At 34.0% G+C, this 15649-nt stretch overlaps 1 protein-coding gene across 3 annotated transcripts in view; it reads right to left on the bottom strand.

Annotated features, from left to right (window-relative positions):
* Positions 1-5465: 5465 nt before the first annotated feature.
* LOC132634793 (mitochondrial inner membrane protein OXA1-like) overlaps positions 5466-15649 on the bottom strand; it is a 45642-nt gene continuing 35458 nt past the window's right edge. For 2 of the 3 annotated variants that reach the window (XM_060350878.1, XM_060350876.1), the window contains exons 2-10: positions 14759-15262; positions 13898-13988; positions 10143-10190; positions 9208-9266; positions 8624-8699; positions 8397-8528; positions 7511-7618; positions 6198-6252; positions 5466-6108 (exon numbers count right to left, since the gene is read on the bottom strand). In XM_060350878.1, coding sequence (XP_060206861.1) covers positions 5780-6108; positions 6198-6252; positions 7511-7618; positions 8397-8528; positions 8624-8699; positions 9208-9266; positions 10143-10190; positions 13898-13988; positions 14759-15246 — 1386 coding nt within the window. In that variant the 5' untranslated portion in view covers positions 15247-15262 and the 3' untranslated portion in view covers positions 5466-5779. The remainder of the gene's footprint in view (positions 6109-6197; positions 6253-7510; positions 7619-8396; positions 8529-8623; positions 8700-9207; positions 9267-10142; positions 10191-13897; positions 13989-14758; positions 15263-15649) is intronic. The other variant, XM_060350877.1, reaches the window with a different exon arrangement.

Genomic DNA, 15649 nt, shown 5'->3' with positions numbered 1-15649 from the left:
CAGGAACTTGTAATAACTATTGAATGATCTCCTTTTCCTAAGACTCTTGTTTTTTGTGTTATTTTGGATAAGAACGCGTTATCTAATGAGAAGATCAACTAGCATATCTTCTTAATTTTATATATCACTAATCAGGTGTCCTACTTAGCTTTCTAAAAAATTTATCATTGAGTAGAAAATTTCAGAACGTGTTTGATGTTTTCCTAAAGTTATAATATAGATATTTAGTACGTATTTATAGCCGTCCATCCAAAATATTAGCCGATAAATGTATAATATACACATAACATATATGTATATGTTATGTGTATTAGCTAATGTATATAAAGATTTTTGGTCGAGCAGCTAAGTACTTAACTTCCCGTTAGATAGGGCCTTATAAAAATATTTCCATTTAATGTTTTTCATAACCTTGGACTACTTTATTTTACTCTTGTATTTAATTTAAACACTGATAGTATAATAAGTATGGTACGCAATTGAGTTATTTAAGAGCTAAGAACATGTAATAACATATATTGATAACTTAAGACATAGGGTCAATAATCTATTACAATTTTAAAGTATATTAAACAATGTATTATTAAATTGTTGTAATCTTACTATGTCACTCCTTCTTTCTTTTGTTTTCCTTTTTTAATACACTTACTTTGAACTATTTTTAAAAGGATAGAAAGATACTTAAAATGATCTGGAGGAAGCAATCTTTTTATGATCTGGCTATTAAAAAAAAAAAAAAAAAAAATCTACATTCCACATCACTGTGCATAGCAACTAGGAATAAGATTATCTGAAAGAAAAAAAAAAGTTATTATATTAAAGCATTAATGATTTTGTGTTGATTGTCATCTTTTTCGAATTAATTACTGATTCATATTTATCATTAATCTATCGATTGAGGGGTGCTTCTTATCAGGTATGTGGTGTATCCTTTCTTATAAACAATTATATATAATTACTTTTCTATGCGGTTAATGTAAAAATTAAATGAAGTAAAATAGTAAGACGAAAGAAAAATATATCTCACCTCAAATACTTCGTGATATTGGAAGCAGGTTCCCCTCTTTTAGCAATCTGCCTTATTATATTTCGGTATCGCCTAATTTAAAATAGACCTTGCTTTATATATAGTAGTCACCCTCTATATTTTCTGTGCTAAATTCTTTACCTTGGTTTCACTCCATCATTTTTATTTTTATTTTAGTTTTTTTGGGGTCCAAAATAAAACTTATATAACTTGAAAACTCCATCATTATTTATTTCTTTTGGTCCCCATTCACCAATTTGTGTAACTTATTCCTATGGCTTTGGAAAGCCTAACGTTTTCGTTGAATGTCGATTCTTAAAGTTATTGCTAACCTAATTAGTTATCACGAAAGTGATGTATCAGAATTCAAAATTACTCTGTGTTATTTTTTTGTCAAAGGAATCGATCACTATTAAGAAATTTAAATATTCGTCTTTTTGGATTAATATTTTCAGTAGTGAATTAATCCTTCGATATCCTTTTCTCGATTCAAAGATGAAGAAGACAGAGGCAGATTCAGAATTTAAATTATATGGGTTCAATATTGAGATTTTTAGTATTGAACCCATTATATTTTTAAAGTTATGGGGTCATACCTATATATATTACAATTATAATAATTTTTTACACATAAATTTATGCTCGGGATCGAAAGCTAGGGAACCCCACTTGCAATGCTAGATACGCCATTAGAAGAAGTGTAGCAAAGGAATTTGTCATAAACTATTGACTGATATCTTTTTACTTTCTCAAAAGAAAAACATTTGACCCTTGTGGAGTTCATCTTTTCTTAAGGCTCATGTTTTGTTTTTGTTTTTTGTGTTATATTGGATTAAGAATACATTATCTTTATCTAATGAGAAGATCAACTACCATATCTTAGTTTTATACATCAATAATTAGGTGCCCTACTTAGCTTTCTAAAAAATTTATCATTGAATAAAAAATTTCATATCGTGTCTGATGTTTCCCTAAAGTTGTAAGATAGATATTCAGTACGTATTTATAGTCGTCCATCCAAAATATTAGCCGATAAATGAATAATATACGCATAACATATGTATATGTTATGTATATTAGTTAATGTATATAAAGATTTTGAGTCGAGCAGCTAAATACTTAACGTCCCTTTAGATAGGGCCTTATCAAAAAAATTCCACTTAATGTTTTTCATAACCTTGAGCTACTTTATTTTACTCTTGAATTTAATTTAAACATTGATAGTATAATAAGTATGTTACGGTATTGAGTTATTTAAGAGCTAAGAACATGTAATAATTTATATGTAACATATATTGATAACTTAAGACATAGGGTCAATAATCTATTACAATGTTAAAGTATATCAAATAATGTATAATTAAATTGTTGTAATCTTACTATGTCACTCCTTCTTTCTTTTGTTTTCCTCTTTTTAATACATCAAAAGATACATTTTGCGTTTTCAAAAGGACAATTCGGTGATCAAGAAGTCATAACGGGAAATCACAATGATAGTGGTCTCCATGATTATTTGATAATTTAATTAATTTTTTCATGCTCCTAATTGTCAACTATGTGAAAAATAAAAATAAATAAAAGTGATACATTTATTATTTTGAATTAATCAATTTTTTCTAGATGGAAGCCCACAACTTTAGTCAAATACCAAAATTTATGAAATTTCTAAACTAATTAATAGTATGAATTCTCCCATACGTCTAGAACATGGACGTGGTCTTCTCCATGTTACATTCGATGGCGAGGGGGCTACATAATTATTATTATCATTTTATTGCTTATAACACAAACAAGAGGAAAAGTATTTTCGTTGACTTCGTAATATGTACATCAATAACATAATCAAACTTTCTCTGAAAGAATAAAATAAATGGTATCTTAGATTGTGCGGACATCATGGTAAGGATAAACCCAATTTAAGATGCAAAATATGTTATTGTCATAAGTAGTTCAAATTAATAATATGTATTGTTTGTTTTGGTCCAACAGATTTCACGAATTTGTCTCTTCGGCTATACCGGCATTAAATTATTCACTAATCTCTCTCATTCTAATACTGGATTCACTTGAGGTGTCATGTGCCCCTCTTTTTTTAGAAGATTGCCTATACCTAGCTAGAAGTCTGTCAGTTCTTCTCTTGACCTATCCTCATCGGCCCGCCTTTTGTCATGAGCGTCATATATACTGTTGTTATAAATATTCGTAAAGCAAAGGAATCGAAATTGGGAAATATATTGCTCCCGTGGTTCCTTCTTAGCTATCACTTCAGTAAAAAAAAGTATTCGTCACCAGAGAAATTAAGAAGACATTAATTTTTTTTCCATTCATGTTTTTATTGTTATTTCAAGAGGACATAGTTATTAATTCTTTATTTTTTGGAAAAATATAAAACTAATTTAATCGAATACTCTTATAATTAATGAAATTAATAATCTTATAATTAATGAAATTAAATGATGTGTGAGTCAAACTTTTAAACAACAAATAGAGGAATGGGAAGGATAATTGTTCCGTAGAGACTTGGAAATATTATTTCATGCGAATTTAATGAATCATAGTTTAAGCCGCAAGTTAATCTATTCGAAGGTAATTTAAAACATTTAGCTAAAATAAATGCGTCATATATCTCTCTCTATATCAACTTTTTAATCTTAGACTCTTAAGCAATTAAAAGGCTTAAATTCAAGATAACTATCAAGTATAATTATATAACAACTGTTGCCATCGGTGAATACGTGGAATCGCTCTGTCATCATAATACTCTGACCAAGAAAAAGTATCTAATAATTAACTAATAATGGTATATACATATATTAAAAGGCCATGATTATGCAAAAGTGTATCATATCCTAAGTTATGATAAAATTAAGTTACGATAAATTGATGTCAACGTTATTATAGTTAAATCATGATGTACTCTTGTATGACACAACACATTGGTAGCGTGCAGAAAATTTATGAAAAATCAAGATAGAGCTTCTCTACCCTATTTAAGTGTTTAACGGCACGAAAAAGCTTTGCTGGACGTCTTATTTTTAATTTCAAAGTTCGTTTCTGAAATTTATGAGATGTTATTTTTTTTAAGAATTTCGACTCTTCAATCGGAAAAAAAAATTGTATGCCAGTCGGCTGGAAAAAAAAAGAAAAAAAAAAAGGAAGAAGCTTAACATGTTTTATTTTTATTTTTTTATTTCTTTCGTATCTCAATGTCTTTATCGAGTTGGTCATCACCATTACTTCTATCTTTTTATTGTCAATCTCCACCCTTATCAGGTTATATTGTGAAAGAGAACTAGCTATAATCTTCCATATGAATTACCTAATAACGTAAAGAAGATAATATGTCATTTCCTACGAAAAGTTAAAATATATCAATCGTGAAATAATTCTTTTACATGAATTACCAATATGTACAACTTACAAGCTATAGAATCTTTTTTTAACATTTGTTTCACATCGGTCCTATCGCCTCGTAACTACAACAAGTTCAAATAAATAAAAACAAACCCAAGATTTTAATGTGTCATTGAGGAACTTCTACTCAAGACTGCAGCAGCAATAAATTAATGATGAACAAGCTTGTGAATTAATTGACTAGTTAAAGCAGAGTAACATTTTTTAATACAAAAGCATGCGGTGACAACAGCTGCTACGTTTGTTGATTTACATAAAAAAATATTGTATTCGTCTCAATTTAAGTGTTTTAGTTTGACTAGGCACGAAGCGTAAGAAATAAAGAGAAACTTTTGAATCTGGTAGTCCTAAATTAAATATAGGTATAATGTACTAAAATGTCTTATGAATCTTGTGGTTTTAAACTTTTCATGTAGGACACTCTTTTTGAGACAGATAAAAAAAAAAGTAAGACATTTAAATTGAGACAGAGGGAGTAAATGAAAATTAGTGCAAGTAATTTTTCAGATCCTTTCACAGACAAGATATTTTGCATGCCAACACGATTTGTTTTGTTATTGGTTGTGATTTAACACTAGATTCAAAGATGTGTTTGAGCTGGAAATCAAATTGATTTGGATCAAGATTCAAATTTTTGAACCTTCAACTGTTAACCAACAGAAAACAAAAGAGAATACCTATTATAATCACAAGATGTATGTGTACTCCTTGATTATTTCATGGGATAGCTTCGACCAACATAGGTATCAGATTTTGTCCGCTGAAGTTTTAGAAAATGGGAATAAATCACCTAATTATGTTGCCTCGTTAGGATTTTCACACCATTTTTCAGCTGAAATACAACTTTTTTTCTTTTCGGTTAAAATCATCTGGTATCCAGAACTCACTAATCTGACTAATACAAATTCGCATCGCGTACCCAAGATCTTAAATTAAAGGATGAAGATCTCATTTATCCCCACCACATCCCTCGGTGGTAGCTAAAACACACCTCTTTTTGCAGCGAAGTTTCAACAAATTAGCATTAGAGTATTAATTTTGCCTCACAATTGCATGTAGCATTGGAGACATCTGCCAATTACAGAAATAAGGCATAACATTACAAGCTCTCTAAAGGTACAATTCTCCAATTATGTCTGATGAGGAGAAATAAAGACATTATGGTCTCAAAAACTTGCCTACTCCCAAAACTATCGAGGGTGCAAACGCGCAAAATTGCCTAAAATCATTGAGCTTCTCTGCTCCGATTATTTCAACAAATACAGCTTTTAACTGTGTATATGCACTAGCGATAACCTACAACTAGCAGTCGAGTTTTTACCAATATCCCTCGTATAATTACCTCTTCTTGTTCTTCTTTCTTCCTTTCACTTCTTTCTCTAAAATTCTGATCCTTTGACTAAGAACCGATGATGCTGGTACTCGTTGACTCGTAGGTTTTGATGTTTCTTCCACAGGAGGCGATGATAAAGCCGGTTGCTGTGATGCTGCTGCGTTCTGCTTTGCTGCATGCTGCTGCTGTTCAGCTATGTGCTTTTGTGCTGCTCTATATTTGTTAAGCATTTCGAAAAAAGGGACCGCCGGTTGCCCCGGTTTTTGTTTTGATGGAGGACTGACAGGTATTATAGGAACACCCAGTGCCTTCTTGACCGCGTGATTTTTTATCACTGACACAAGATGAAAAGTGACGCATGTTATAGAGATTGCATTTGCCATATTTCAGCAGGAATGAAAAGAATGAGCATAGTATACTAACCCAAACCATAGGAGAGTGAAAAAAGATTTGAGGTTATCCAGTAACAAAATATCGCCTGCAATTATTCAAATGTCATGGATGTTAATAATCCCACTTTAAAAATAAATCATTATGAATAATAAAGAAATACAATATATGAAACGGCATGTACAAGATTATGTTGCATATATGAACTCTTAAACAAACACGGCAGCAAGCGTGCACTCATACGCACAAGAAAAGCATGAACAGACAACAGTCAGTTAAATGAAACAAGCTTGCGTATCACATGATAAGCAACATCCATAAATAAAACATGCATGCAAGATATAAACAATGTACAGGATTATAAAATAACAACCAAATTTTTTGCGGCAAAAGATGGATGAGTCGTTCTTGATAAAACCATGCCTATTAATTACCTCCAGAAAATCCAGTGAGACACTAGTAGCAACATCCACATATGGCAATTCACACTGAAAATGGCTTTAACGAAGGCTCCAGCAAGTATTAGAAGAAGCATCTGTCTCTCTCTCTCTATAACACATGCTTATAATAGGCATGTGGAAAAGGTGCTTTACTTTCTTTTTTGCATGCTGATTGCATGCACAAAGACTAAAACCAAAATTACATAATCATGAAGACACGAGTGCAAGCAATTTATCAAACATAAAGTCCATGTGAGATTAAAATTCAAGTAAAGATAGAATATTTAAAATGATAAAATGGGTAAGGCAAAATGGAAAAAGAAAAAAAAAAAAACCTTAGTATGTTTCAAATCCGGAAATGGACAAACATACAGATGGCAGGCCATCAAAGAAACTTACGAAAATAAAGAGGCACCAATTAATTGTTCATCTTGATTTCCTTCACAAATCAGCCAATTCATCTTCAGAAAAGATCTAAATTGCCATCAAATATGAACATTAAAAATTCAATTTTTGACAGGCGATAGCTTGTATTCTTCACCACCACCCCCCCCCCCCCCCCCCCCGGCAACCACAAACAAAAAGAAAAAGGAATGCTGCTCTCAATATTTTAATCAATATCTACATATTCTACCATGCACCATATACAGACTTTTCATACAAGTCAAAGATATAAAACAAACTTGTGCATCAAAGGGAATTAAGGCTATGCATGTATCCACCAATTCAACCCAAAAAAAAGGGAATTTGGTTACAATTAGGAGACCACCAGGAAAAAGAACGAAGAGAAAAGGAAGTTCGCACATCATAAACTTCTAGAGAACACAGATTTTGTAGATTCATCATCATGTATAAAAATGATAAATAAACTATGAACCATTATAAACAAGTTGGTTGCATAACCACCTTAGGAAAACTAGCAGTTAATGGGATAGTAAGCGCAGCAAAACCCCGTGAAACATTTTTTATGGTTTTAGCAGCAGGATTTCCCTCCAATCCTTCTTGAGCATTGCACTACAAAAGAACAACTTCAGTTAACAAAATTGACCAGAATAATATGCTCTAAAGAACTTTTAAGAAAGACAGACAGCTGTTAATGATGGCTAGAGTATTGAACTTGATATCAACTAGAAGGAGAAGAGAGTTGATTAACTTGATGATGACATATTTACAGGCGTTGGTTCTGTCATCCTCTCTCTCTCTCTCTCTCTCTCTCTCTATCATTCCTTCTTTCTTTCTGTCTTTCTCTCCCTGTTTATTTTCTTTACTGCTCTGGTGCAATCTGAACAAATATCTTTAGTGATTCTATAAGATTACAACGGATCTCTGTTACAAAATTTTGAAGTTTTATATTCCCACTGTTTCAATTTGTTCGTCTTCCTTTCCTTTTTAGTCAGTTTAAAAGAATGCCTCTTTCCTAATTTGGGAACTCGTTAATTCAAACTCCCACATGGCATGTTTAAGACAACAAGATTAAAGGTCATTTTGGTACATTATACATATCTTTAATCTAAGACCATAGGATTCAAAAGTCTTCTTTACTTTCTTAAACTCCGTCCCCAGTCAAACTAAGACAAACAAATTGAAACAAAGCGAGTAACTTTTTTGTGACTACTTCTCCCTCTGTCTTCTTTATTTATCAGTATTAGACATCTTCTCCCATTGAATCCAACACAACATCAAACGGTCACCAGTCATCCAAAATAATAATCCATTGGACCATAATTAGGATAAAGAACATTTAATGAAGCAGAAAAGAAAATTAATAGACTGAGATAAGTGATAACTTTACCTCCACCGTTATCCAGAATGTCAAAGCCGTCAAAACTGGAAGGATATACATAGCATCTGGAGTACTTAGATCAGTAAACCAAAATGCTCCACCCGTTTTGAGAGAAGGCACATTGTCCACCATGTTCCTAATCTGCATTTTCGAGTGATACCATAAATGTCCAACTATGCAAGACAGAGGGGATGGGGAGCAACCAACAGCATAGATAGTGATAGGATAAATCTTACAGCCATAAAAAAACTGACAAAGATCGGGCCTTGTATTAGTAGTCCCTTTAAGGGAGTGAATGGATTAACTCCATATCTGCAAACATGACATTGATTTAATAAAGACATTCATCATATCAAATATTTCACCAAGAGCATCATCAAATTTGGAAGTATGCGGTTGCAGTTACTTATATTTTACATCTGACTTAACACATTTAATCTTTAATTAACAAAAATGTGTGTTTTCAATCGTTTTATGATGGAAATATATCATATTTAGCTATTTTTAGGATTAGATTACCCTCAAAGTAGATACAGACCGGCTCAAGAAAAGAAAAATATATAACACTAAAGGAAAAAGAAATAATAGGTGAACTAATCCATATGAGAAGCTAGTTAACTTTTCTAAAAATGGCAGAGTCGAGGTCGGCTCTTGGGGAGCCCGACTATTCACCAGGTACCTCTATCCTCCAACCAGCAGAGCTACGGCGTAATTATATACACAAGGCTTTCATATGAGAAGCTAGTTAAATTCTCAAGAATTTTTGGTCCAAAACAGGGCATACGGAAGTTCATTAGATCAACAAGGAAAAGTTGCTTACTCCCTCATTATTTCTTGCATTCTTTGTTGACCTTCAGCAACTGCCTCTGGCGCATGACCCTGTTAAAAAGTAAAAAGTTAAACCAACATAATAGTTTTTGTAGGTAAAAATATAACCACATAATTCTTTTTTGAATAAGATATAACCACATAATTCTTGCTTCCGGAAGGGAAGGAAACACATGAGTTGTTTATAATTTGAGGCAAAAACTCCGACAGTAGAGAAGTCAAGTGAGTGTGGGCCTGTCCGTGCATGGATTAATTGCTTAAGAGATGATAATAAGGAGAGTTTTAGAGTCTCAGAATCTTGTATAGAGCACAAATACTAAGTGTAACCATTAGGGGTGGAAAAATTAGCCCATGAAAACATAACCCACCATTGCCCAAACCCGCTCAAGTTTGGGCTGGTCATTGACCCGCCCATTTCAGCCCAACCCATTTCAGTCCATCAAAAGTTGGGCAGATATGTAGCCCAAACTGACATGAGAAATCTTGTCAAAATATTTCAAAACAATATTTTTTATTTGATATGTTATACATAGCCATAGTTTTTTTTTTTAAAAAAAAAGTAGTTTTTTAGGTACTAAAAATTATAGAAGAGCAAACAAGGAAACTAAAACTTATTAGTAAGAATTGGCTGGAATGAGTTATGACCCGCTTTTTGGCCCATTTCAGCCCGAGTAACTTTTGGGCGGGTCAATAATCCGCCTACTTATTAACTCAGCCCATTCTGACCTGACCAAATTCAGTCCAACCCGACCATTGACGCCCCCTAGTATCAATGGATTTTAAAGCAGCATCGGACAGTTTGGAACACATAAAATAATATTGTTTCAGATGTCAATTATGACCTACATGACACAGTAAAGAAATTAAGTACTTTGGCTAGCTCAATCAAACAGGAAAGAAGATGAGAGGAGACTCGTATCAACCTACCTTATTTTGCATCTCTTCTTTAATCTCTTCCAACTTTGGTCTTATAAGCTGCACAAGACATGCAAGTTAAGAAATAATCAATTAGTGAATGAAATGAAAATCATGGACAAAGATGGAGCACGGAGACTTTAGAAGGAAAAGTCCCAGTCTTTTCATGTATATATCTATTGTAATACTGTGTAGGAGAAAACTAGACCAACTATTAGAATGCAATGGATTCTACTGAGTGTAAAGCTGGTTTAACATAGTAATTCACAGAAGCTTGTTTTGGTAAAGGTAAACATATCTTAGCTGATTTTAACAATCTCCGCAAATGAAATGAATAGAGAAATCAATACAGAAAGAAGAAATAAGAATCAACCATCAAGCACAACTTTTGGAAAAACAAAAGAATAACGAATAACATCTAGAGCCACGAAGATGTATTAAACCTTCCTTTGAATAATGCAAGTTCAAAGTTTTCTCTTTAATACAAAGAATCACTGACGAAAATCACTTAATGCCATCTACAATGGAACAGATTTGCCCGCTGCATCAACTGCATACTAAATGTTGGGACATGCCTTTCCTACTTCCTGAAGTTCAAGGAGAAATTTATTTTTGGCACAGAAAACTTGATCGGAACTGATTCAAATTCAGTGAATCTAGCTGGTCAAAGCCGTAACATATCAAGGATGCAAGATCTGGGGGATTTATGTAATACGAAACTACAACTACAAAAGAACAATCACATGTGAAAATAAAACTTGAATTAAACACATGAAATAAAAGTTATGCCAATCAAGTTTAAGAAACTATTCTAAATGTTCGATCCAAATGTGAAAATGCAGTTTTGACTATTTTATTCAGATCCAATGACATGTGAATTTCTAATTTTCTATTCCTAAATGCATATACATGCATAGCATAATATATCGCTTGTCAGCTATATTATTGTTGCTCTCTTCAGAATCCATGGACAGTAAGCTGCATGTGTTAGGCTTTGGTGTCAACATTGAACTGCCACCTAAGCATGATGAAGCTACGCTGTACCTAACTTCAGGGCTCAAGCGCACCTTAAACAACTTCTAATCAACAAGAGGTTGGACCAATGAAATAATATGAGTCACTGGTTTAGCTTCGCCTCATGTCCCAAGGGCTTAGTTCAAGTGGCAAAGCTTGAGGACTTATGACTTAGGTCACATGTTCGGGCCCTGCGCCATGCAACCTAAGCCTGGTATTTAAGTGGAGAAGGATAAAGGGGTGGATCCATTATCCCCGGGTTTCGAAGGCTGCGGTTGGTCCAAGTGTTGGCTCCAGACGACTCAGCTTGTTTAAAAAAAAAAAAAAAAAAAAAAAAAATTGGCTTCACCTAATATGATTGCTCGGTGTAATTTTAGAATCAGGTGCAGCACAACCACTATCCATCCACTCTGCACCACTAAGCTTACATTACGCACAAGATTAAACACAACAGAAGCGCGTATTAAGAAAAAAGGAGAGACCATATGGTCTGTTACATGAAGTGTCAAAGAACTAAGATAACTAAGATCACAAGACTTCATTATAGTAAGTGGCATATCCTTCTTAGCTAGTTCTCAAATTCCACAGCAAAAGCAAGAGTAGTAGACTACTGACCATGATTTTCTGAAAAAGTTTTTTTTTTTTGAATAGAAAGTTTTCATCCAACCTTTCACAAGGTAGGGGTAAGGTCTGCGTAAACCCACCCTCCCCGGACCAAACCTATGGGATCACACTGGGTATGTTGTTGTTGTAGAAAGTTTTCATCCTGGTATCTCGAAGGTACTGCAGCTTTATCACTTAGTGCTTACTGCTTTCAATTAGGGCCATGTCCAATGAATAAGCTATGGGTTCATCTGAACCCATAGGTTTTCGCTTAACCTATGTATATGTGCTAAAAAATCCACTAAAATATGTACAAATAATAGATTCTGAACCCAGTAAATTTGATGGAGGTGGTAGAATTACGAAGCTGAACCCATAAAGCTCAAATCTTAGATTCGCTTCTGCTTACAATATCTACAGTTAAAACAAGAAGCTTGACACCAAATTCCATTTACTTTTAGGTAACAAACTTTAGGAGTAGAAACTACCCTGCCTACAAGGAACTCTTTTCAATATAAAATTTTCAAAAAGTTTCAAGCACATCCAGCATAGTATTAGGAATGTCAACCGTCTTCGTGTTCATTAATAAACTTTGTTAACTTAAAAAAAAGTAGAAATGTCGATGCATGTCTACATGTTTTCTTTTATTTCCCTTTCACTTTATTAGGTCAAGAAGTCGTCAACAAACTAAGATCCAAAAGAAGGAAACGTAGCTTTTGCAGTCTGGTAAACTAGACAGCAGTATACCCTGCCTAACTTCCTAGACTTTGCAAAGACATACTTCCATTTTGTAGAAGAAACGCGACATAGAACAGAACCAGTTGACTTCAAATTAAATAACAAGTAACAACTAAAAGGTTAAAAGTGATCCTGTTGAGCATGATTGCTGTCATTATGAGATCATACAGCTCTTGAAAAGAAAAAACCTGTGTTTTCAAATCAAGCTTGAGCAAGCAGGATATTGAACAATTAAGTACAGCGCATTTCTGACTTGGACCAGGAGGAGGCATGGCTTCAACTCTTTAATTATGTGAAGCAAGCGGTTACCGCTTCAGTTGTTACTTCTTTCTATGTTGGTCGGACTCTTCAAAAATGTCAACGAGTGCGTGTCGGATTCTCCAAAAGTAGTGCATTTTGGACGAATCCGCCACATTACGGCATCCAAAGTGAAAAGTCCGCGCAACTTAGATTTCTTTGAGTCTCATGTGTGAGGAATTGGATCAATATCAACATTATTGTGTCTTGGATATTAAAATTAGTTACTCCCTCCGCTCCACTTTATTTTGCACTATTTCCTTATTAGTCCGTTCAAAAAAGAACGGCACATTCCTATATTTCCTTAATGAGAAGCTTTTATGGCCACACAACTGCTATGACATGTTTAAGACCACAAGTTTCAAAAGATTTATAGCCACACAAATATTATGGCATATTTAAGACCACAAGTTTCAAAAGTCTTCCTTTCTTTATTAAACTTTGTGCTAAGTCACTACAACAAACAAAGTGGCGGAGAGAATAGTATTCTTATTATAGTTTGATGATTATAGTACAATCAAACCTCTTTATAACGGGTGTCGTTTGTCTGGATATTTTTTGGCTGCTATAGCGAAATGTTTCGAGTATCAGGGTAGAGGGCTAGTGGGGGGCCGCAAGGTTTTCTTTCCCGTATTAGGAGTATTATTATCCTGCATCTATGTGTTGGGTCTTATCTATCTTTGTTGTTTTATCATGACTTCCTTGCTCTTGTAATATTTTCGCATTGCTTTGATTTGCTTGTCCGTATCTGACTCTTTTCCCTTGTTTTCTTTTGAGCCGAGGGCCTCCCTACCTTCCAAGGTGGGGGTAAGGTCTGCGTACACTTTACCCTCCCCAGACCCCACATTGTGGGATTCAATTGGGTATGTTGTTGTTTGTTTGTTGTATAGCGAAATGTTGTTATAGAGCACATATAATATAACATAATATGGAAGTTAATTCCAAAGAAAACTAGGCTGTTGTAGTGAAATGTTGTTATAGAGATGACTGTTATAGAGAGGTCTGACTACTAAATACATTGTGTTTGGTATAGTTATTTCACCAACTGCCTTAAGATGTTATTAAATAAACAAACTGAGACATGTAGCAAGATTAAGATGCACTCCAGAGCTTACCGTAAGTTTTGAAGTAGCCTTCAGCTGATTAATCATAAATGGAAGAGTCAACAACCGAATAATAATACTTGTCGCAATTATGGATCCCCACCTGAACAACATCAAAATTTTCAAATGATCAAGACCCTAAGAGTTGTCATTTATTAACTAGACAAAGCACAGAGACTTGATTTTAACTTCTGCAAATTAAAATTACAAAGAGATGTGTGTGTTTGTTTTTTTTTTTTTTTTTGGGGGGGGGGGGGGGGGGGGGGGGGGTCATTGACTTGTTTATGTACCTAGTCATCACTCTCTTTCAGTCTTTCTCACCTGAATATAATCAAGAGGTGAATAACTATACCCTCCATTTCTCTTTCTTAATAAGAATGTATTTGGCATGGAGGAAAATGTTTTCCTATTTACTCAAATTTGGTTGGTTAATATTTTTTTGTAGGAAAACAAGTTCCTTAAATGTGGTCAATGACTTCCCTAATGGAAGTAGGGAAAACAAGTTCCACAAATAACATTCCACATTGATTGGCTCCTCCCCACCCTCCAATGTACCCCCCCCCCCCCCCTCAAAAAAAAACCCTCCACCCCTTCATAGCCACCATCCGCACTACAACCAAACCCCCAAAGCCCCACCTCATCCCCTATAGTGTTTGACTAGATTATCTTCAGATGCTTTTGGGACAATAGTTTCTACTTACTTACCAAACACCAAAAAAAAAAAAAAAAAAGTAAGCAAACAGCTTATTTTCCAAGAAAAAAAATTCCGTCATACCAAACTCACCCTAAATCAATCTAAACAAACTGTAAAAAGACAACAAGAACATGTTTGTGATAACAGAAAAATTTAGAGGCAACAAAATTTACTCTTACCATTCAAGCCCAGTAAATACATGAACATAATCCATCAAATACATCAGTGCCTTCACCGGAAAAAAACAATCAGCAGCAGCAATTGCCACCTCGTTCACAGCTGGAGCTTGAGAAACTACAGCCTCCACAGCCTTATCAGCAAGTACTTCAGCAACATCAGTCATGTATTCTATTTTATCTGCTCCACCACCAATATCAGTCGACATATTCCGGGTCGAAATGGACCCATAACTCATCGGATTCATAAGGGCTGAAGCACAAAACCTCCTGTCTTGATATGGATTTCTTGAGCCAATGAAGCTGTTAACTCCACTTGCACTTCCCATGTAATGGGATTGGGAAAAACTGGGAATTCTTGAATTTTCAAAAATGGGTTCCGGCCTTTTACAATCATCATCATCCTTATGAAAGTAAGAAAATGCAGGGGTAGCTCTCTGTTGCTGATAAAGAAGCTTCGCTCGCGCTGTTATGCTGCGCCGATAAGCCATTATATAGATTTGCTTCCTTCATCAAACAAATTTAGCAGCAAACATTAGCATCCCACTTCACAGCATATACACAACATATGCACATATATAATACATCATAAAGATGAGAACTTTATAATCATTCATACGGCATAATAGAGAAAGAATAAATCCTAAAGATGAAAACTTAACAGTTATTCACACAGCAGACACAGAAACAATGAATCGAAAAGATTAGAATTTTACAGTCAATCACACAACATAATGCACAAAAAAAAAAAAAAAAAAAAAAAAAAAAAAGCAAAATTTGAAAAGAATCAGAGGTGAGATAAATTATCATACATAGCCAACCTGTATACAATATATACAACAACATATGCATCATAAAGATGAGAACTTTACACTTATTCACACAACACAATTG

The sequence above is a fragment of the Lycium barbarum genome, chromosome 4 (genome assembly GCF_019175385.1).
Source record: "Lycium barbarum isolate Lr01 chromosome 4, ASM1917538v2, whole genome shotgun sequence".
Lineage (NCBI taxonomy): Eukaryota > Viridiplantae > Streptophyta > Magnoliopsida > Solanales > Solanaceae > Lycium > Lycium barbarum.
Note: the sequence above shows the minus strand (reverse complement) of the source record. Positions and strands in the feature narration are given on the sequence as shown.